At 46.4% G+C, this 21,756-nt stretch overlaps 1 protein-coding gene across 1 annotated transcript in view; it reads right to left on the bottom strand.

The window, feature by feature from the left end:
* Positions 1-21,756, bottom strand: part of SLC38A6 (solute carrier family 38 member 6) — a 68,259-nt gene that overhangs the window by 19,370 nt on the left and 27,133 nt on the right. The window contains exons 7-8 of the mRNA XM_069733671.1: positions 15,463-15,545; positions 14,929-14,987 (exon numbers count right to left, since the gene is read on the bottom strand). Of these exons, the coding sequence (XP_069589772.1) occupies positions 14,929-14,987; positions 15,463-15,545 (142 nt within the window). The remainder of the gene's footprint in view (positions 1-14,928; positions 14,988-15,462; positions 15,546-21,756) is intronic.

Below are 21,756 nucleotides of genomic sequence, written 5' to 3'. Positions count from 1 at the left end.
AATTGGCATAAGAAAAAAAAAAAAAAAAATCAGAACTGTACTGGTCCACAGTATAACATTGGTTGGAGTAGGATTCGATAAAACATCAGAACACTTGTCCGAGTTACAGTTGTGCTCAAAAGTTTACATAACCCGGCAGAATTTTTGCTTTCTTGGCCTTTTTTCAGAGAATATGAATGATAACACCAAAACTTTTTCTCCGCTCATGGTTAGTGGTTGGGTGAAGCCATTTATTGTCAAACTATTGTGTTTTCTCTTTTTAAATAATAATAACAACCCAAAAGATCCAAATGACTCTGATCTAAAGTTCACATACCCCATTTCTTAATACCGTGTACTGCCCCCTCTAACATCAATGACAGCTTGAAGTCTTTTGTGGTAGTTGTGGATGAGGTTCTTTGATTTTCTCAAATGGTAAAGCTGCCCACTCTTCTTAGCAAAAAGCCTCCAATTCCTGTACATTTCTGGGCTTTCTAGCATGAACTGCACGCTTGAGATCTCCCCAGAGTGTCTCAATGATATTGAGGTCAGGAGACTAAGATGGCCACTCCAGACCCTTCACTTTGTTCTGCTGTAGCCAATGACAGGCCCAGTTGGCATTGTGTTTTTGGATGGTTGTCATGTTGGAAAGTAGAAGTAAGTCCCATGTGCAGCTTCTGTGCTGATGATTGAAAATTTGCCTCCAGTACTTGCTGATAACATGCTGCATTCATCTTTCCTTCAACTTTGACCAAGTTTCCTGTGCCTTTGAAGCTCACACATCCCCAAAACATCAGCGATCCACCTCCGTGCTTTACAGTAGGAATGGTGTTCCTTTCATCATTGGCCTTGTTGACCTCTCTCTCAATGTAATGTTTTTGAGATACTTTGTGGCATTTGCCACAAAGACAATGGCTTTCTTCTGGCAACTCGACCATGCACTCCATTTTTATTCAAGTGACCCCTTACTGGAAAAAGCCACACCGCTAGTTTTCAGAGAGTCCAGTATTTCAACTGATGTTATTTGTGGGTTTTTCTTTTGCATTCTGAACAATTTTCCTGGCCGTTGAGACATTTTTTGTTGATCTACCCAACCGTGGTTTTGTTTTTATAAAGCCCTTGATTTTCCATTTGTTAATCACAGTTTGAACGCTGCTGACTGGCATTATCAATTCCTTAGATATCATTTTGTATCCCTTTCCTGTTTATACAGTAAACAATTCTTTTGCTTTCTCCGTGACTCACAATCCAGAAACCTCAGTGGCTGGATGAAAGATGCAAGAGTCTGTCTGGATCCCAGAAACTCACTCAGCTTTTATGCACACACTGATTACAAGCAAACAGGTCACAGGTGAGGATGGTTACCTTTAGTAACCATTCAAACCCATTTGTGGCAACTTCTGTGCATGTTATCAGGCCAAAATCACCAGGATATGTGAACTTTTGATCAGGGTCATTTGGATGTTTTGGGTTGTCATTATGATTTAAAAAGAGAAAACACAATAGCTTTATCCAATTTGGAAATAACTGGAAATGACAGCTGAAAATATTGCACTTTGTGATCTAACAAAAATAAGACATTTATTTTATATCAAATATAAAAACCACATTGCATCCTCCTTTGTTCTCAAATTTAATTAACTATCGCTTCTGACCAGGTGCAGACTGCTGTTTTGGTTCGGGATTTTGCCCCTTGTTTGTACAGAACAGAATAGTTAGATGGTGGTCTCGATAAGGAGAAATGCAAGACCTACTCATCCAACCAACCAGTTTACTACCCTGAACCGATGAGAGGCAAGAACCCCAAAACAGTTGTTTGCAGATGATGTCTCTGTGGAGGACACTCTGGTTTGGTTAATATCCTTTAACGAAACTTAAAGGGTCATTGACATTTATAGAGTAATAATCTCAGTAGGGGGCATTCGTTTTTCCTTTCTGTAGGTGAACTAATTTGTACATACAGTTGGGAAAATTAGTATTTCATACACTGCCGACTTTGCAAGTTTTCCCACCTACTGTACATAGAAAGGAGAGGTCTGTAATTTTTATCTTAGATACACTTCAACTGTGAGACAGAATCTTAAAAAAGAAAAAAAACAGAAAAATCACATTGTATCATAATTACATAATTAAATTGCGTTTTATTGCATGAAATAAGTATTTGATCACTTACCAACCAACAAGCATTCTGGCTCTCACAGACCTGTTAGTTTTTCTTTAACCCCTTCATGACCCAGCCTATTTTGACCTTCAAGACCTTGCCGTTTTTTGCAATTCTGACCAGTGTCCCTTTATGAGGTAATAACTCAGGAACGCTTCAATGGATCCTAGCGGTTCTGAGATTGTTTTTTCGTGACATATTGGGCTTCATGTTAGTGGTAAATTTGGGTCAATAAATTCTGTATTTATTTGTGATAAAAACGGAAATTTGGCGAAAATTTTGAAAATTTCGCAATTTTCACATTTTGAATTTTTATTCTGTTAAACCAGAGAGGTATGTGACACAAAATAGTTAATAAATAACATTTCCCACACGTCTACTTTACATCAGCACAATTTTGGAAACAGAATTTTTTTTTGCTAGGAAGTTATAAGGGTTAAAATTTGACCAGCGATTTCTCATTTTTACAACGAAATTTACAAAACCATTTTTTTTAGGGACCACCTCACATTTGAAGTCAGTTTGAGGGGTCTATATGGCTGAAAATACCCAAAAGTGACACCATTCTAAAAACTGCACTCCTCAAGGTACTCAAAACCACATTCAAGAAGTTTATTAACCCTTCAGGTGCTTCACAGCACCAGAAGCAACATGGAAGGAAAAAATGAACATTTAACTTTTTAGTCACAAAAATGATTTTTCAGCAACAATTTTTGTATTTTCCCAATGGTAAAAGGAGAAACTGAACAACGAAAGTTGTTGTCCAATTTGTCCTGAGTACGCTGATACCTCATATGTGGGGGTAAACCACTGTTTGGGCGCACGGCAGGGCTTGGAAGGGAAGGAGCGCCATTTGACTTTTTGAATGAAAAATTGGCTGCACTCTTTAGCGGACACCATGTCAAGTTTGGAGAGCCCCCGTGTGCCTAAAAATTGGAGCTCCCCCACAAGTGACCCCATTTTGGAAACTAGACGCCCCAAGGAACTTATCTAGATGCATAGTGAGCCCTTTAAACCCCCAGGTGCTTCACAAATTGATCCGTAAAATTGAAAAAGTACTATTTTTTCACAAAAAAAATTCTTTTAGCCTCAATTTTTTCATTTTCACATGGACAACAGGATAAAATGGATCCTAAAATTTGTTTGGCAATTTCTCCTGAGTACACCGATACCTCACATGTGGGGGTAAACCACTGTTTGGGCACATGGTAAGGCTCAGAAGGGAAGGAGCGCCATTTGACTTTTTGAATGAAAAATTATCTCCATCGTTAGCGGACACCATGTCGCATTTGGAGAGCCCCTGTGTGCCTATGCAATGGAGCTCCCCCACAAGTGACCCGATTTTGGAAACTAGACCCCCCAAGGAACTAATCTAGATGCATACTGAGCACTTTAAACCCCCAGGTGCTTCACAGAAGTTTATAATGCAGGGCCATGAAAATAAAAAATAATTTTTCTTTTCTCAAAAATGATTTTTTAGCCTGGAATTTCCTATTTTGCCAATGGTAATAGGAGAAATTGGACCACAAATGTTGTTGTCCAGTTTGTCCTGAGTACGCAGATACCCCATATGTGGGGGTAAACCACTGTTTGGGAGCACGGCAGGGCTCAGAAGGGAAGGCACGCCATTTGGCTTTTTAAATGGAAAATTAGCTCCAATCATTAGCGGACACCATGTCGCGTTTGGAGAGCCCCTGTGTGCCTAAACATTGGAGATCCCCCACAAATGACCCCATTTTGGAAACTAGACCCCCAAAGGAACTAATCTAGATGTGTGGTGAGCACTTTGAACCCTCAAGTGCTTCACAGAAGTTTATAACGCAGAGCCATGAAAATAAAAAAAAAAATTCTTTTCTCAAAAATGATTTTTTAGCCCGCAATTTTTTATTTTCCCAAGGGTAACAAGAGAAATTTGACCCCAAAAGTTGTTGTCCAGTTTCTCCTGAGTACGCTGATACCCCATGTGTGGGGGTAAACCACTGTTTGGGCACACGTGGGGGCTCAGAAGGGAAGTAGTGACTTTTGAAATGCAGACTTTGATGGAATGGTCTGCGGGCGTCACGTTGCGTTTGCAGAGCCCCTGGTGTGCCTAAACAGTAGAAACCCCCCACATGTGACCCCATTTTGGAAACTAGACCCCCAAAGGAACTTATCTAGATATGTGGTGAGCACTTTGAACCCCCAAGTGCTTCACAGACGTTTACAACGCAGAGCCGTGAAAATAAAAAATCATTTTTCTTTCCTCAAAAATGAGGTTTTAGCAAGCAATTTTTTATTTTCTCAAGGGTAACAGGAGAAATTGGACCCCAGTAATTGTTGCGCAGTTTGTCCTGAGTATGCTGGTACCCCATATGTGGGGGTAAACCACTGTTTGGGCACACGTCGGGGCTCGGAAGTGAGGGAGCACCATTTGACTTTTTGAATACAAGATTGGCTGGAATCAATGGTGGCGCCATGTTGCGTTTGGAGACCCCCTGATGTGCCTAAACAGTGGAAACCCCTCAATTCTAACTCCAACACTAACCCCAACACTAATCCCCCCACACCCCTAACCCTTATCCCAACTGTAGCCATAACCCTAATCACAACCCTAACCACAACCCTAATTCCAACCCTAACCCTAAGGCTATGTGCCCACGTTGCGGATTCGTATGAGATTTTTCAGCACCATTTTTGAAAAATCCGCGGGTAAAAGGCACTGCGTTTTACCTGCGGATTTACCGCGGATTGCCAGTGTTTTTTGTGCGGATTTCACCTGCGGATTCCTATTGAGGAACAGGTGTAAAACGCTGCGGAATCCGCACAAAGAATTGACATGCTGCGGAAAATACAACGCAGCGTTCCCGCGCGGTATTTTCCGCACCATGGGCACAGCAGATTTGGCTTTCCATATGTTTACATGGTACTGTAAACCTGATGGAACACTGCTGCGAATCCGCAGCGGCCAATCCGCTGCGGATCCGCAGCCAAATCCGCACCGTGTGCACATAGCCTAATTCTAAAGGTATGTGCACACGCTGCGGAAAACACTGCGGATCCGCAGCAGTTTCCCATGAGCTTACAGTTCAATGTAAACCTATGGGAAACAAAAATCGCTGTACACATGCTGCGGAAAAACTGCACGGAAACGCAGCGATTTACATTCCGCAGCATGTCACTTCTTTCTGCGGATTCCGCAGCGGTTTTACAACTGCTCCAATAGAAAATCGCAGTTGTAAAACCGCAGTGAAATGCACAGAAAAACCGCGGTAAATCCACAGCGGTTTAGCACTGCGGATTTATCAAATCCTCTGCGGAAAAATCCGCATAGGACCAGAATACGTGTGCACATCCCGAACCCTAACCCTACCCCTACCCCTAACCCTAGTTCTTACCCCAACCTTAGTGAAAAAAAAATATTTATTTTTTTTATTTGTCCCTACCTATGGGGGTGACAAAGGGGGGGGGGGGGGGTCATTTACTTTTTTTTTTATTTTGATCACTGAGATATAACCTATCTCAGTGATCAAAATTCACTCTGGAACGAATCTGCCGGCCGGCAGATTCGGCGGGCGCACTGCAGATGCGCCCGCCATTTTGGAAGATGACGGCGCCCAGGAAAGAAGACGGACGGACCCCGGGAGGCCAGGTAAGTATAAGGGGGGGAGATCAGGGCACGGGGGGGGGGGGGGGGAGGGGGGGAGGGGGGGCGTCGGAGCACGGGGGTGGATCGGAGCATGGGAGGGGTGGATCGGAACACGGGGGGGGGGGGGTGGATTGGAGCATGGAGTGGGGGATCGCTGTGCGGGCGGGTGGATCGGAGCACGGGGGGGGGAAATCGCTGTGCGGGGGGGGATCGGAGTGCGGGGGGTTTGATTTGAGCACGGGGGGTGTGATTGGAGCACGGGGGGAGCGGACAGGAGGACGGGGGAGCGGAGCACAGGACAGAGGGGAGCGGACCACAGATCGGGGGGCTGGGGGGGGGAATCGGTGGGGTGGGGTGGGTGCACATCAGTGTTTCCAGCCATGGCCGATGATATTGCAGCATCGGCCATGGCTGGATTGTAATATTTCACCATTTTTTTAGGTGAAATATTACAAATCGTTCTGATTGGCTGTTGAAAGTGAAACTGCCAATCAGAGCGATCGTAGCCACGAGGGGGTGAAGCCACCCCCCCTGGGCTAAACTACCACTCCCCCTGTCCCTGCAGATCGGGTGAAATGGGAGTTAACCCTTTCACCCGATCTGCAGGGACGCGATCTTTCCATGACGCATATGCTGCGTCATGGGTCGGAATGGCACCGACTTTCATGACGCAGCGTATGCGTCAAAGGTCGGGAAGGGGTTAAGAAGCCCTCCTACTCTGCACTCATTACCTGTATTAATTGCACTTGTTGAACTTATCTGTATAAAAAAAACACCGGTCCTCACACTCAATGACACTCCAACATCTCCACCATGGCCAAGACCAAAGAGCTGTCTAAGGACACCAGAGACAAAATTGTAGACCAACACCAGGCTGGGATGGACTACAGGACAATAGGCAAGCAGATTGGTGAGAAGGCAATAACTGTTGGCATAATTATTAGAAAATGGAAGAGACACAAGATGACTGTCAAACTTCCTCAGTCTGGGGCTCCATGCAAGATCTCATCCTCGTAGGGTAAGGATTATTCTGAGAAAGTTCAGGAATCAGCCCAGATCTACATGCAGGGCCTGGTCAATGACCTGAAGAGAGCTGGTACCAGTCTCAAACATTACCGTTAGTAACACATTACTCGGTCATGGATTAAAATCCTGCAGGGCACGCAAGGTCCCCCTGCTCACGCCAGGCCCATTTAAAGTTCTGCATGATCCAGAGGAGGAATAGGAGGAGGTCATGTGGCAGATGAAACCAAAATGGAATTTTTTGGTATAAACTCCACTCGTTAGGTTTGGAAGAAGAAGGATGAGTACAACCCCAAGAACGCCGTCCCAACCGTGAAGCATGATGGGGGAAACCTCATATTTTGGGGGTGCTTTTCTATAAAGGGGACAGGACAACTGCACCATATTGCAGAGATTATGGATGGGGTCACGTATCTTCAGATTTTGGCCAACAACTTCCTTCCCTCAGGAAGAAGCATTTCAAGGTCCTGGAGTGGCCAAGCCAGTCTCTGAACCCAATAGAAAATCTTTGGAGGGAGCTGAAACTCAATGTTACCCAGCCACAGCCCTGAAACCTCTGTATGGATCTGTATAGAGGAATGAGCTAAAATCCCAGCTGCAGTGTGTGCTAACTTGGTCAAGAACTACAGGAAACGTCTGACCTTGTTAAGTGCAAACAAAAGGTTTCTGTACCAAATATATTAACTGTTTTTCTAATCTATCAAATACTTATTTTGTACAATAAAATGCAAATTATGGCAACATCATATAATGTGATTTTCTGGACTTTATTCTCTCACAGGTGAAGTGTACCTAGGATAAAAAGTACAGACCTCTCTATTCTTTGTAGGTGGGAAAACTTGCAAAATCTGAAGTGTTTTAAATCCTTAATTTTCCCTACTCTATTGCTGTGAGTTCAGAACAAGGAGTGCTGTTATAATTGTTACTCTATGGCTAACCCACATGAGAAAAAAAATAAATAAAAATGATTGCGGTTGGTGTCTAACCATCTACGGTGAGTATAAGTAACGGGCAGGTAACAGTTCCTGATCACTAATAATAACACTATATCTTGCCATGTTATGACTCGTATCCTACATTTTCACCATTTATTTCCCTCTACAGACTTTCATCCCAATTCATCATTGCTATATTTTCCATTTTTCTAGAGTAATATCCTCTTTTAGTAATTGGACCTTATCCTGTATACGTTTTGTGCCACTTTTTAACTTGTTTTTCATTGTTTTTTTTTCCTCTCAACATCTTTGCTTATGTTTTTTACAGATTCATAAAATCTGTCTTTTACCAAATGTCATTTTTTTGGCACATCTCACTCAGATTCCTGTCTGGAATAAGGTTTCTGGTTAAGTTTTCAATTTGGAGCATTTTTGCTACTTTTGGGGCTAAAGAGTCGCAAAAATTGTTAAAGACAAAAAATGTAGTTCTTACCGATAACGGTATTTCTCTGAGCCCATGACGGCACCACGGAGAGAGGGGATCCGCCCATCACCAAGAACAGGAAACCTAGAGATAAAAAGGCGGTACCTCTCTCCCGCATCAGTTGTTTACTAGAGAACGATGGGAGACTAAGGAATAGAGTCTTGATTTTAACATTACTTAAAGACTTAACTGAGATACCGCATGACTATTCATACCATTAGCATAAGGCACTATATTAATGTGCACACCCATTTATTATTATTATTTATATAGCACCATTAATCCCATGGTGCTGTACATGAGAAGTGTAACCCATAAGCGAAGGGAGAGAATATACGGGTGCCGTCATGGGCTCAGAGAAATACCGTTATCGGTAAGAACTATATTTTTCTCTGGCGCCCATGATGGCACCACGGAGGGAATTGCAGAGATTGTACATTAGGGAGGGACCACCGCTTTCAGAACCCTTTTACCAAAAGGTAAGGTCCGAAGAGGAAATAAGGTCCAGTCTATAGTGCTTATAGAATGTGGATGGTGAAGACCACGTAGCAGCTCTACATATCTGATCAATTGAAGCTCCGGCCTTCTCCGCCCAAGAGGTCGCTACTGCTCTCGTTGAGTGCGCTTTGATATTTCCCGGGACGGGTACCCCACTCGATGAGTATGACAGGCTGATGGCGTCCGTGATCCATCTTGCCAGGGTGCCCTTGGATGCTTTCTTCCCCTTCCGGGGACCCTGAAAGCACACAAAAAGAGAGCCATCCTCCCTACTCTCTCTGGTGGCTTCTATGTAATGCATCAGGCATCTCCTAACATCCAATGTATGTAAGCACTCTTCCTCCTTGTTTTTAGGGTTAGGACAATAGTACAAAAGGAGGGAAGAGATAGCTCTTGTGTCCTACGGAATCAGGATGCTACTTTTGGGAGATACGCCGGATCAGTTTTTAGAAAGACCATATCATCCAGAAATTGAGTGAAAGGGGGGGTTCGCGGACAGAGCCTGTACGTCACTAACTCTACGTGCAGAGGTGAGAGTGACGAGCAGGGAAGTTTTAAGGGATAAGATTTTTAACGGGATATTAACGGGATATCCGCCAAAGGCTCAAAGGGAGGTTTAGTTATTGCTTTAAAGGACCAAATTTAAATCCCACTGAGGGGTAATTTTTACAGGGAGAGGCCTTGATCTACCGGCTGCCTTGATGAACCTGGAAATCCACCGATTTCCTGCCAAATCATAGTTGAATAAAGCACCTAAAGCTGCTACATGAACTTTCAGGGTACTTGTGGCCAGACCAATCTCTAATCCATTTAGCAGGAACTCTAGTATGGCTGTAGGAGGGACACCCTCCTGTATTTTGGTGACTGAGGCTGAAAGGAATTTTTTCCATACTTTCCCTGTACTGTTTGGTTGTAACAGGTTTTCTACTTTGTAGCAGTGTAGATACCAGCCCAGGAGAAAACCCTGATTTCTAGTAGCTCCCTTTCAAATGCCAGGCTGTCAAGTGTAAACTTGCAACCTGCGGATGATGAACTGGGCCCTGGGAGAGGAGGTTTGGAAGGTCCGGTAGTACCCATGGGTCGGAGATGGACATTCTCATCATCCAGGAAAACCAAGGTCTCTTCGGCCAGAACAGGGCTATTACGTGAGCCCCGTCCTCCCGAATCTTCCTCAGCACTGCCGGAATCAGAGCAATTGGGGGAATGACATGTGCTAGTTGATAGTGCCAGGGAATCAGGAACGCATCTAGTGAAACAGGGCTCCCCAATGGCGTTATTGAGCAAAAGGTGTCCACTCTTTTGTTCAGATGGTTTGCGAAAAGGTCTATGTCTGGGTGAACACTGATTGATTTAGCTCCCATTCCCCTTGATTCAGGCGGGAACGACTCAGGAAATCCGCTCTGTAGTTGTCCACCCCTTTTATATGAAGGCCTGATAAGGACTGAAGGTTGCCCTCGGCTATATGGAAGATCGATTTGGTTACCTCCACCAGACTCTGAGAACGGGTACCCCCTTGGTGATTTAGATACGCTATCACCACTCTGTTGTCGGACATAATTCTGACATGGTGGGACTGAAGGGGACCTAGGAACTCCAATAGTGCGAACTTGACTGCCAGCAGTTCCTTCATATTGGAGGATACTTTTTTTTTTTTTTTTTTTAGATATGGCGGCCAAGCCCCCTGAGCTAACAGGTCGTTCAGGTGTGCCCCCACCCGCTGGGACTCGCGTCTGTTACTATTTATGAGACCGGAGTAACCCACGGGACTCCGAGAGAAAGATTGTTTTGTGATGTCCACCAATCTAGTGACCGATCCGTGTTTGGAGATAAATTGAACCGACTTTCTAAATTCCCTTTTAGAGAGACTTCTTCTGACAAGATTTGCCATTGAAGGTCCCTCGAATGTAGTGGAGCCCATTGGACTGCAGGGATGCAGGCCGGCATGGATCCCAAGAGGAACATAGCTTGGCGGAGGGTTTTGGAGGGGAGATCTCACCTTCTGGATACTAGTCCTATGATGTTTTGGATTTTTTCCAATGGAAGACGGCATTCTTGTTTTATAGAGTCCATACTCCTAGATTTGGCACGGTAAGAACCTGGATTTTTTTTTTAAGTTCACCAACCAGCCCAGGTTTTCTAATGAGTGCATGATCGTCTCTAGCTGTCTTTCGCAATGTTGGGGAGAGGAGCCGATTACCAAAAAGTCATCGAGGTATGGCACTATCAGGGTATCTTGTTCCCTCAGGTGAGCCATTACCTCTGCAACTAATTTTGTGAAGATTCGTGGAGCTATAGCCAGCCCGGAGGGGAGGGTCAAGAATTGAAAATGGTATATCACCCCCTGATGTAGACTGCTATCCTGAGGAATTTTTGGTGATCTTTGTGGATAGGGACGTGATAGTAAGCATACTTCAGATCCAGGACTGCCATGAAACACAGTGGAAACAGCATTTTTATTGATGTTTTTATTGTTTTCATTTTGAATGACTGGACTTCTAGGAACTTGTTTAGACTTTTCAGATTTATGATAGTCCTGAAAGATCCGTCAGGTTTCTTTCTCAGGAATAGAGGGGAGTAATATCCTTGCCCTCTTTCATGTGGGGGAACCTCCAGGAGCACCCCTTTGCTTACTAGTCCCATGACTTTTTTTTCTAATGCTAGTTGTTCTTCCTCTGAAGACCTCAGCGATGTTGTCATGAAGGAGGGACGAGGAAGTTTTTGAAATTTTAGCTTTAGTCCCGATTTTATTATATTCAAAATCCAAGGACTGCTGGTAATTTTCTCCCAGGCCGAGAGAAAGAGGGAGAGTCTTCCCCCCCACCTGGGGCAAGCATTCATTGGGTAGGCTTTTTGTTGTCATTAGGGTTCTTATTGAATATGAATCCCTTGTTTTTGTTTCGCTTAACTTCCCACTTGTCTTGGTTTTTCCCAGGCTTCCTTCTGAAGAACCTCTTGCTCCGAAAGGGCCTCCTGTATGAAGGGAAACCAAAGGAGGGGAATGATTTATTTTTATCACCCGCCTTCTCTAAGATGTCGTCTAGAGTGGGCCCGAATAGGAATTCTCCCTCACAGGGAATGGTACACAATTTAGACTTTTTCTGGAGATCTTCCAGCCAACATTTTAGCCAAAGGGCTCCTCTTGCGGCATTAGAAAATGCCGCTGACCTACAGATAGTCTGATCGAGTCTGATCGAATCCGCAGAGGCATCTGCTAAGAAGGCAGCAGCTTCACGCATTACTGGCAAGGTATTTAAGATTGAGTCACGAGATGACCTGTTTTTAAGCTGGATTTCTAATTGGTCTAACCATACCAATAGGGAGCGGGACGTGCCATGCGGCAGCGACCGCCGGTTTTAGACCTCCACCAGCTGCTTCCCATGAACTTTTGAGGAAAGCATCTGCCTTCTTTTCCATTGGGTCTTTCAAGACCCCCATGTCCTCAAATGGAAGGGCATATTTTTTAGATGACTTAGCGATGGCAACATCTAGCTTAGGCGCCTTTTCCCAAAAGGAACAAGATTGGTCATCAAACGGATATTTCCTTTTAGGTGTAAGTAGTGCTTTCCTTATAGGTTTTTTCCATTCCTTCTTAATTAATGCCTGGATTTTCTCCATTCCTTCTTAATTAATGCCTGGATTTTCTCATTAAGAGGAAAGGCCCTTCTCTTTCTTTGGTCGAGACCTCCGAACATTATATCCTGAACCGATCTTTTCGGATGAGGGTCTGTTAGCCCCATAGTGCTCCTAACTGCTTTAACCAGACTGTCCGTTTCCTCTAAAAGGAAAGCAACTACGATGATGATGATGAGGAGGAAGAATTAGACGTATCCGAATCCACATTTTCACCCGAATCGCTGGACTCAGGAGTCGGGGATTTGTGCCTGGTCTTCCTTCGCTTTTTTCCCTCTCTAAGGGATCTAAAGGTATCTTCTACCTGGTCCCTGATCAGGTTTTTAAGGTCTGCTGCGAACCTGGGAAGCCCTTCGGATACTGTCTGGTGAATGCAAACACTGCAAAGTCTCTTTTCCCACGAAGATGGAAGATCCTTTCTACACAGTGCACATATCTTATGCTTAGATTTGCCTGTGCTTTTCTTCCTCTATAGCAAGAAAAGACAAATATAGGCCCTCACTATCACTAGCTTTCACGGAGATCACTTACCACCTTATGGACCCATAAATACCGGTTGGGGACGATCCGTGTCTGTTATCGGTTTATCCCTTGTGCCGGACGCTGTACTAGACTCCTTGCTGAGCAGTGATCCAGAGCGTCCCTTGCCGGTAGTATCCTGGTGTCCTTTCTGGGGTCGGCGCTTCTGCTGTTGCTGCTGTGGCGGTGGAGATGACCTGGATAGGGAAGATGCCTGCTCTGCGTCGCTCATGGCTGGCGAACGCTGGTCGATCTCCATTGGAAGCGTTTGCACCCAGGTGTGCCTTTGTTAAATAGCGGTGGATGGTGCCATCATGCCTGCCCCCGCATGCGTAGTCCATACGCAAGATCGCGCTCATAATCCCGTCCAGGGCTCGCGCATGTGCAGAAAGCGACAATCGCGGCGCGGTACATCAATTGGCCGCACATGCGCAGAGTCCCCACGCCGCGCGAAATCTCGCCCATGCGCAGATGGGGATCCAAGATGTCGCCGCGCATTGCCGCATGAAGCTGGATTCCCTGAACCCCCGGGAACTTCAGCCCGCAGACTGACGCTAGAGGAGCAGAGTATTGGCTCCTATCCATAGAGGGACCCCCCTTGGATACCGCTGCTGCTGTTTTGCCTTACCTAGAGAGATGGCCGCGATCCATGCCACCTCTCTCCGCGCACCCTAGAGGCCCACAAGCCCCAGCGGTGGCGCCTCGGGTCACCACACCAGCCGAGGCAGGGGGACCCCCGTTGCCTGAATCGGACTGATTGCCCCCAGAATTCCCACGACGGTGTCTTCTTCTGAGGTGAGTCTGTAGGTCTCCCATCAAGGACAGGAAACCAACTGATGCGGGAGAGAGGTACCGCCTTTTTATCTGTAGGTTTCCTGTCCTTGGTGGGCGGAACCCCCTCTCTCCGTGGTGCCGTCATGGGCGTCAGAGAAAAATAAATAGCTTTTTTTTTTTTTTCATTTTACACCAAATTAATTAACTGTATGTGCCAATTTGAAGAAAACCACAAGACAAAATCTCCACCTTCTCCATTCTGTCAGTCCATGGAAATCGGACCGCACTAACGTCATCTGAGCGCAGTCCGATTCTTTTTAAGAACCCATAGACTTGCATTGCGGATTTCGATTGAATACTCAAATCAAACAGGTCTTCGAACTTTTCCAAGGATCACTTGGTCGAAGGATGAAAAACAAAAATATCGGACATATGCACAGCCCGATTGAACATCATATATACTAGTGCTATCTGTGAAAAATCGGTTATGTGCACAAGCCCTAACCAAAACTCATTTGAGCAATTTTGTGGAGGGGAAGAAGTGGCTCATAAGTGGAGAAAGAAGCCGATTTCCTGGTTAATTCTAATGCCATGAAGGCCTGGCACTCGCATGGCATGCCAAATCATTAGTGTTATCAATATCTGCAAAATATGTAGCGTTTCGATCTAAACCAGGCCTTCATCAGGCATCCGAACAGAACAATCCAGTGTTGAGCGGAGTAGTACCCTACCAGATTCTGAAGGAGGGCCTCGCTCTTGTACATAGTATATACGGTACATAGAACACATGGATATTCATTTTATAAATCTGCTTTATTTTATTTTTTCTTTTTACAGCCACAACTCATACGGAATGAGAAAACCATTGTATCGCCCCGCACACAGTTTAATTTCTCACGTCGCAGAATTCCGGCAATCAACCGGGCGCTACACGACTCCTTTTAAAAAAGGTGACACAGTTGGGTGCAGCCCAAGTCAGAATTTTTCCTCTTCTCTTTATACAAGGTATGAAATAATATTTGTCCTCTAGAGGTAGATTAAATTCTAAAGACTTCCTAAAACTTTAAATATCTAAATTTATTATTTCGGCATATTTTACTCCTGAATCCTACCGTGACCTACAACTGAATCCAAGAGGTGTAGGTGATAAAAATGCATTAGGAGAAAGAAATTAAAAAAAAGAATAAAAAATAAAAATAAAATAAAATCCTTTCAGCCCGGACTCATTAAAGAAGTGTAAAAGGGAGTAAGTCATTTCGGCCACTTAAGCCCCCCCGAAAGAGTTATTTTAAGGACTTACCACAATGGCAAAGTAGACCATAAAGAAAAATGACAAACTACTTGTGTAGCCAAGAAAGCCTGTAAAATAACAGTAAAATAAAAAGCAATTTATATGGAACCCGATCTTAATGCAGAGCTAAGGTTTTACATTTCTGGTATGTTTTATTTTACAGTGCGTGGTATCTGGAGCTTAGGGCTCGGAATAACAGCCTTTTCCCAGTGCCTGTCACAGATCATTCATGTCGTTTTGTAGGGCCGAATTAGGACGAGCTTTACCGCTAATGGAATGCCGTAAGTAAAAGCTGCCCTTTTATGTTCTCCTGTAAAGATTTTATTTATTTTTGTGTAACAGACAACATACTACTGCAACCTAAGTAATGGCTTAATGAGCCAGGCCCCTTGGCTGCCACAAATTAAAATATCCCTCCCCCCACAAAAAAAAAAGAAAGAAAAAAATAGTTCCTTTACCTTTTACCAGGGCCCCTTTCCTTTAGCCATCCCATTAAAAATGAGACTTTTATCCCATAATACATAATTTTACTTTCCCCCTTACCTATTTTGGGGAGCAGCGCCAACGGTAGTACAATGCACACTGCTGTAATTATTAACAGCCATCTACCGTCCAGGTACCAGGCCCTGAAACACAGATGGTTAATATAAGAAAGGATTCAGACCAGTTAGATAGCTGTAAGAGGTTGTTTGCTGGGACTTGTAGTTCTGTTGATTTTTTTTAAGGAAAAGGGACTGAGAAAACAACGTATCGGTAAATAAATAAATAAAAAATGGCTGCATTAAGGATTTGGCGCACATTTCACCTTTTTGCATTGCAAAGAGTGATTAAATCTGCTTCATATATTGACATGTTGTAATTTTATTTTTTTTTAAATTGCAGTGCCGGTTAGTTTCTGATGTGGGGGGTGAGATTTCGGGATGAGCAAGGAGCAACCGCAAGTTTCCTGACCCAAACGCCTCGGTAACATAGGGATTTTTGTGTTACTCACCGTAAAATCCTTTTCTGCGAGACGCTCATTGGGGGACACAGGACTGTGGGTGTATGCTTCTGCCGCCAGGAGGCTGACACTAAGTAAACTTGAAAAAAAAAGTTAGCTCCTCCTCCATCGTATACACCCTGACACTGGCTACCAGAGACACCAGTTTGGTGCAAAAAGCAGTAGGAGAACAAAAATACAAAAAATAATATAACAGCATAAATACAGAAACTTTATGTCTAGAAAAGATCCTACTAACTAATGTAATCAGATATAACCAAAGCAGCCATAAGGCTACCAAGGGGGGGAGCTGTGTCCCCCAATGAGCGTCTCGGAGAAAAGGATTTTACGGTGAGTAACACAAAAATCCCTATTTCTCCTTCGCCTCATTGGGGGACACAGGACTGTGGGATGTCCTAAAGCAGTCCCTGGGTGGGAAAAATAACTCACCAGAAAAAGACATCCAGATAATGTTTGTCTACAAATGTGCCACTGCCGCTTGAAGAATTCTTCTACCCAGACTTGCATCTGCAGAGGTCTGGGAGTGGACATTATAAGGTTTGACAAATGTATGCAGACTAGACCAGGTTGCAGCCTTGCAAACCTGTTCTGCTGAGGCCTGGTGCCGAACGGCCCAGGAAGCCCCCACCGCTCTAGTCGAATGAGCCTTGATTCCGGCCGGAACCGTCATGCCCATGGAGCGATAAGCCTCCTGAATGGTCGCCCTTATCCACCTGGCCAGGGTAGATTTTGAAGCCGCGCATCCCTTCCTGCGACCCTGCGGAAGGACAAACAGAGCATCTGTCTGGCGAAAAGGAGCCGTATGGGAAACGTACCTCCTCAGAGCCCTCACCAGATCCAACGTATGGAGAGCTTTTTCTACACGGTGCGTAGGTGCCGGACAAAAAGAGGGCAGAACAATATCTTCATTGATGTGGAATGATGAAACAACCTTCGGCAAAAAGGACGGTGCTGGTCTGAGCACCACCTTGTCCTGATGAAAACGCAAAAAAGGAGGACGACAAGAAAGGGCTGCCAGCTCCGATACCCGTCTTGTGGACGTTATGGCCACTAAAAATACGACTTTCCAAGAAAGAAACATCAAAGAAACCTCTTGAAGAGGCTCAAAAGGAGCGTCCTGTAAAGCCCTTAAGACCAGATTAAGGTCCCAAGCTTCCAAAGGAGTCTTATAAGGAGGGACCTTATGAGCGACTCCCTGGAAAAAAGTCCTGACTTGACGATTAGGAGCAATCTTGCGCTGAAAAAGGACTGATAAAAGCCGAAACCTGCCTTTTAAGGGTACTAGGAGCAAGCCCAGAAACCAGGCCTGCTTGAAGGAAGGCTAGAATGTTTGGAACGGAAAAACGCAGAGGAGGCAGCCCACGCTCTCTACACCAGGAAAGAAACACCTTCCAAGTGTGATAATAAATCCTGGCCGAGACGGACTTACGTGCACTGATCATGGTATCAGCCACTTCTTGAGAAAACCCAGCCTGAGTTAAAACCCAAGATTCAACGGCCAGGCCGTCAAACGTAGGACCTCTGAGTTCTGGTGGTAGATCGGCCCTTGAGATAGAAGATCCGGCCGATCGGGGAGCCGCCAAGGAACCCCGGCGAGAAGTTGTACCAGGTCTGCATACCAGGTCCGTCGTGGCCAATCCGGAGCGATCAGGATGGCCGTCACTCTCTCTGATTTGATCTTCTTGATTACTCTCGGGAGCAGTGCCAGAGGAGGGAACAGATAAGAGAGATGAAATTGGTTCCAAGACAGTACCAGCGCATCCACGGCGATAGCCTGGGGATCTCGGTACCGAGAGACAAAACTGGGCACCTTGGCATTCATCTTGGACACCATTAGATCCACGTCTGGAGTACCCCAAAGATGGCATATCTGCAAAAAAAACCTTGGGATGGAGAGACCATTCCCCGGAGGCTAGACCCTGACGGCTTAAGAAATCTGCCGCCCAGTTTTCTTCGCCCGGAATGTGGACCGCTGAGATCACAGAGTGATTTCTCTCCGCCCAGAGTAGAATCAGTTTTACCTCCTGCATGGCTGCCTTGCTGCGGGTGCCCCCCTGGTGATTTATGTAAGCTACCGCTGTGGCGTTGTCCGATTGAATTCGGACAGGGCGACCCGCCAGAAGATGGTGAAAACGCAACAAGGCTAGCCGAACTGCTCGAATCTCTAAGATATTGATGGGGAGATTTGATTCCCGAGGAGACCAGCGTCCCTGAGCTGTGTGATGGAAGAACACTGCTCCCCAACCCAGGAGACTGGCATCTGTTGTGACCACTAGCCAATTGGTTGGGGGAAAGGGCTTCCCCCTGAGTAGAGATGAGCTGTTTAGCCACCAAGCGAGAGCCTGCTTGGTCTGGAAAGACAACCGAAATTTGCGGTTGAGAGAGAGAGGATTTCTGTTCCATACTGATAGGATTGCACGTTGGAGGGGTCGAAGATGAAACTGTGCAAACGGAACCGCCTCTATGGTTGCAACCATCTTTCCTAACACCCTCATACCGGACCGAATCGTATGAGGGTATGGTTGTAGAAGATTCCTCACTTCCCGCCGAAGGGCTAGGACCTTGTCCTGGGGAAGGATAGTTAGGGCTTGAGAGGTGTCGAAGATCATGCCTAAAAAAAGAGATTTTTCGAGACGGCTGTAGGGATGACTTCCTTAAATTTACCAACCAACCTAGATGGGAAAGGGTGTCCAGAGTGATGCCGACATTTTCCCTGCAAGACTGAAATGTCGGTCCCTTGATCAGCAGATCGTCTAGGTATGGCAAGACGACTATACCTCGGGAGTGCAGAATGGACACCACAGTCGACATGACTTTTGTGAACACCCTGGGAGCGGAGGCCAGTCCGAAAGGTAATGCCGTGAACTGGAAGTGTAGATTGTTTACGGCAAACCGGAGAAATCTTTGATGGAGCGGAAAGATGGGAATATGAAGATAAGCATCCTGAATGTCTACTGAGGCCAAAAATTCTCTCTTTTCCAGAGAGGCGATGACCGACCGCAGAGACTCCATCCGAAAGTGTCGAACGCGGACAAACCTGTTTAAGAGTTTGAGATCTAGGATAGGCCTCACTGCTCCATCCTTTTTGGGCACTACAAAAAGATTGGAATAAAAGCCCTGAAACCTTTCTTCCTTTGGAACAGGAGAAATGACACCGCTGATACGGAGAGACTCTATGGAATTGAACAAGCTTTGACGAAGAGATTTGCACCTGGGAAGACGGGATGGGAAGAACCGGGGAGGAGGAAGACAGACCAGCTCTATCTTGTAACCTGAAGATACGAGCTCTGCCACCCACTGGTCGTGGATTAACTGAAGCCAGACCTGGCGAAATAAAAGTAGACGTCCGCCTACTTTTTTGGAGACGCCCGGAAGAGGCCTCCAGTCACTTGGCCGAAAATCTTTGCGTCCTGGATCCTCTGGATCTAGAAGACTGGGGACGCATTCTTCCCCCCTGGCTGGCCGTATAAGGGGTCCGACCGTCTCGGTCCTGATTGGGCCGACCCTGCGCAGGAGAACCTGATGCTGGGGCCCATCTGACATAGCGAAAGGTTCTAAAACGAGCCTGAATTTGGCGCCGAAAAGGCTGTCTAGCCCTCTGCTGAGGAAGAAACTTACTTTTCCCTCCTGTGGAGTCAGAAATGAGCTGATCCAGCTTTTCTCCGAACAAACGACCACCCTGATACGGCAGGGATGTAAGAGATTTTTTAGAGGTACAATCAGCCCGCCAGGACCTTAACCAAAGGGCCCTTCTGATAGCAATAGCATTAGATGCAGCCGAAGAAGCACAATCTGCCGCATCCAGAGATGCGTTAATCAGATAGCTACCGGCCATAGCTACTTGAGACGACATTTCAGCCAATTCCGCTGACAAATTACCTTCTTGGAGAGCCTTAGATAACGAGTCAGACCAAGATATCATAGCCCTGGCAACCCAAGTTGCTGCAAAGGAAGGAAAAAGTGCTGAGCTTGAGGCCTCAAAGACGGAACGAGCCAAGCTCTCTATAAGACGATCCGTAGGATCCTTAATCGATGAGCCATTAGGGAGAGATAGCAACGTGTTAGAGGCTAAACGGGACACTGGAGGATGTACAGAAGGATTTTCTGCCCAATCACTACAAAGTTCCGAAGCAAAGGGATACCTAGCCCTCAGAGCTCTTTGCCCTGAAAAGCGTTTGTCCGGGTGCTCCCGATTGCGTCGAATCAGGTCCTCGAACTCAGGATGAGAGGAAAAAACCCTATGGGCCCGTTTAGTCCGCTTAAATGAGACCTTATGATCAGAGGAAGAGACGAGCTCGTCTTCTATCCCCAAAGACTGATTGACAGCTTCAATTAGGCTGTCTACTGACTCCTGAAACCCAGGTTTATCAAAATTAAGAGACCCTTCCGACTCGTAGTCAGTCTCAACTTCACCGCTTTCTGCAGGGGAAGGAGAGCGAGATACGGAACTCCAGGATGCGGAAGCACCTGAGTGCCTGGGAGACGCTTTGCGAATCCGCTTTCCATGCGTCTGTCGAGTGAGAGCGCGGCCCCTGCAGGCCGAAGACTCCTGAGACCCCGAGGCCCTTTCTGAGACAGGTGGATTACCGGTCCCGACCGCCGGGGTCTGCAGAGATTTGATCGCTTCAGTAAGGGACGCCATGGATTGTGACAAGGACGTGACCCATTCCGGTGGAGCTACCACAGCGTCTGGCTGAGGGACCGGAGCCGGAGAGACTACTGGAGGACTGGCAGGGGGGGGGGCTCCTGGACACGTTCAGAATCACAGGCCTCACAGAGGCGATTACTTTGGGCGTGCGGAAAAAGGGCACTACAAGATACACAACTGGAAAAAAGAACCGTGTGAGTCTTAACCCTTCTAGACATAACGATCCGTAAAGCTATACCCAGGGCCAGAAACTGGGACAAAAAGAATGCTTCAGCCAGATGCAGGAAGAAGCACTTACCCCAGTCCTGTGTCCCCACGAGTACCGAGATGGATCCTAAAAGCACGATGCGGAGCTCAAAAAAACACTGTCTTATTGCACAGCAGGCCTTAGGGGGAGGGACCGCCAAACGATGCTGCGGCCTGGAGCAGGCCCAAAGCCGGGGCCTCAATTTTTCCCCCTTTAGAGCGAGGAGAGCCGGAACCGGAAGTGACGCGCCGGAGCCTCACAGCGCGGTCCCGGAAGTACCGGCTCCAGGAAGCTGCCCCACGCCCGAAGTAGCCAGGCAGGGCCGAAGCCTATGGGGGGACAGCGGCGCCGATCATACCAGCGGCGCCGCTCCTAACACCGCGCACCGCCGGACCACGCTGCAGCGTAGCTGCGCTGCAGCGCCGCCGACATAACGCCACAGCGCCGGACAACGCTGCAGCGCCGCAGACCTAACGCAGCAGCGCCGGACCACCCGGATCACGCCGCAGCGCCGCGTCGGCCTCCGCTGAAAAGAGGCACCGCACTCCCGGAGGACGCAGCAGCAGGTAATGCCAGGAGCACCCCTTGTGATACCGCACTCATCGAGGGGTAGAACAAATGATGGTGCAGGAACCCCATCTCCATTATCCCCAGGATAAGGAGAGGGACCGTCCACCACCCCAGCTAACACCCGCAGGGGTGTAGAAATCAGGGGGGAACACACGGACATCTTATGGGCACCTGTACAGCCTGGAGTCTAGCTACCTCAGGGTGGTCAGGGCTAAGTCCGGTGAATAATCCCACGTAGCGGGGAAGGATACATGGAGAAATATCGCACGTACTTGCCCGTTGATGGTTTGGGGAGATCGGACCCTCAAAAAGGTCCGTCGCCCCTTCAATCCAAAGATGTTGAAAAATCGGGTCCAACGATCCAGGACCCAG

The sequence above is a fragment of the Ranitomeya imitator genome, chromosome 1 (assembly GCF_032444005.1).
Source record: "Ranitomeya imitator isolate aRanImi1 chromosome 1, aRanImi1.pri, whole genome shotgun sequence".
Lineage (NCBI taxonomy): Eukaryota > Metazoa > Chordata > Amphibia > Anura > Dendrobatidae > Ranitomeya > Ranitomeya imitator.
Note: the sequence above shows the minus strand (reverse complement) of the source record. Positions and strands in the feature narration are given on the sequence as shown.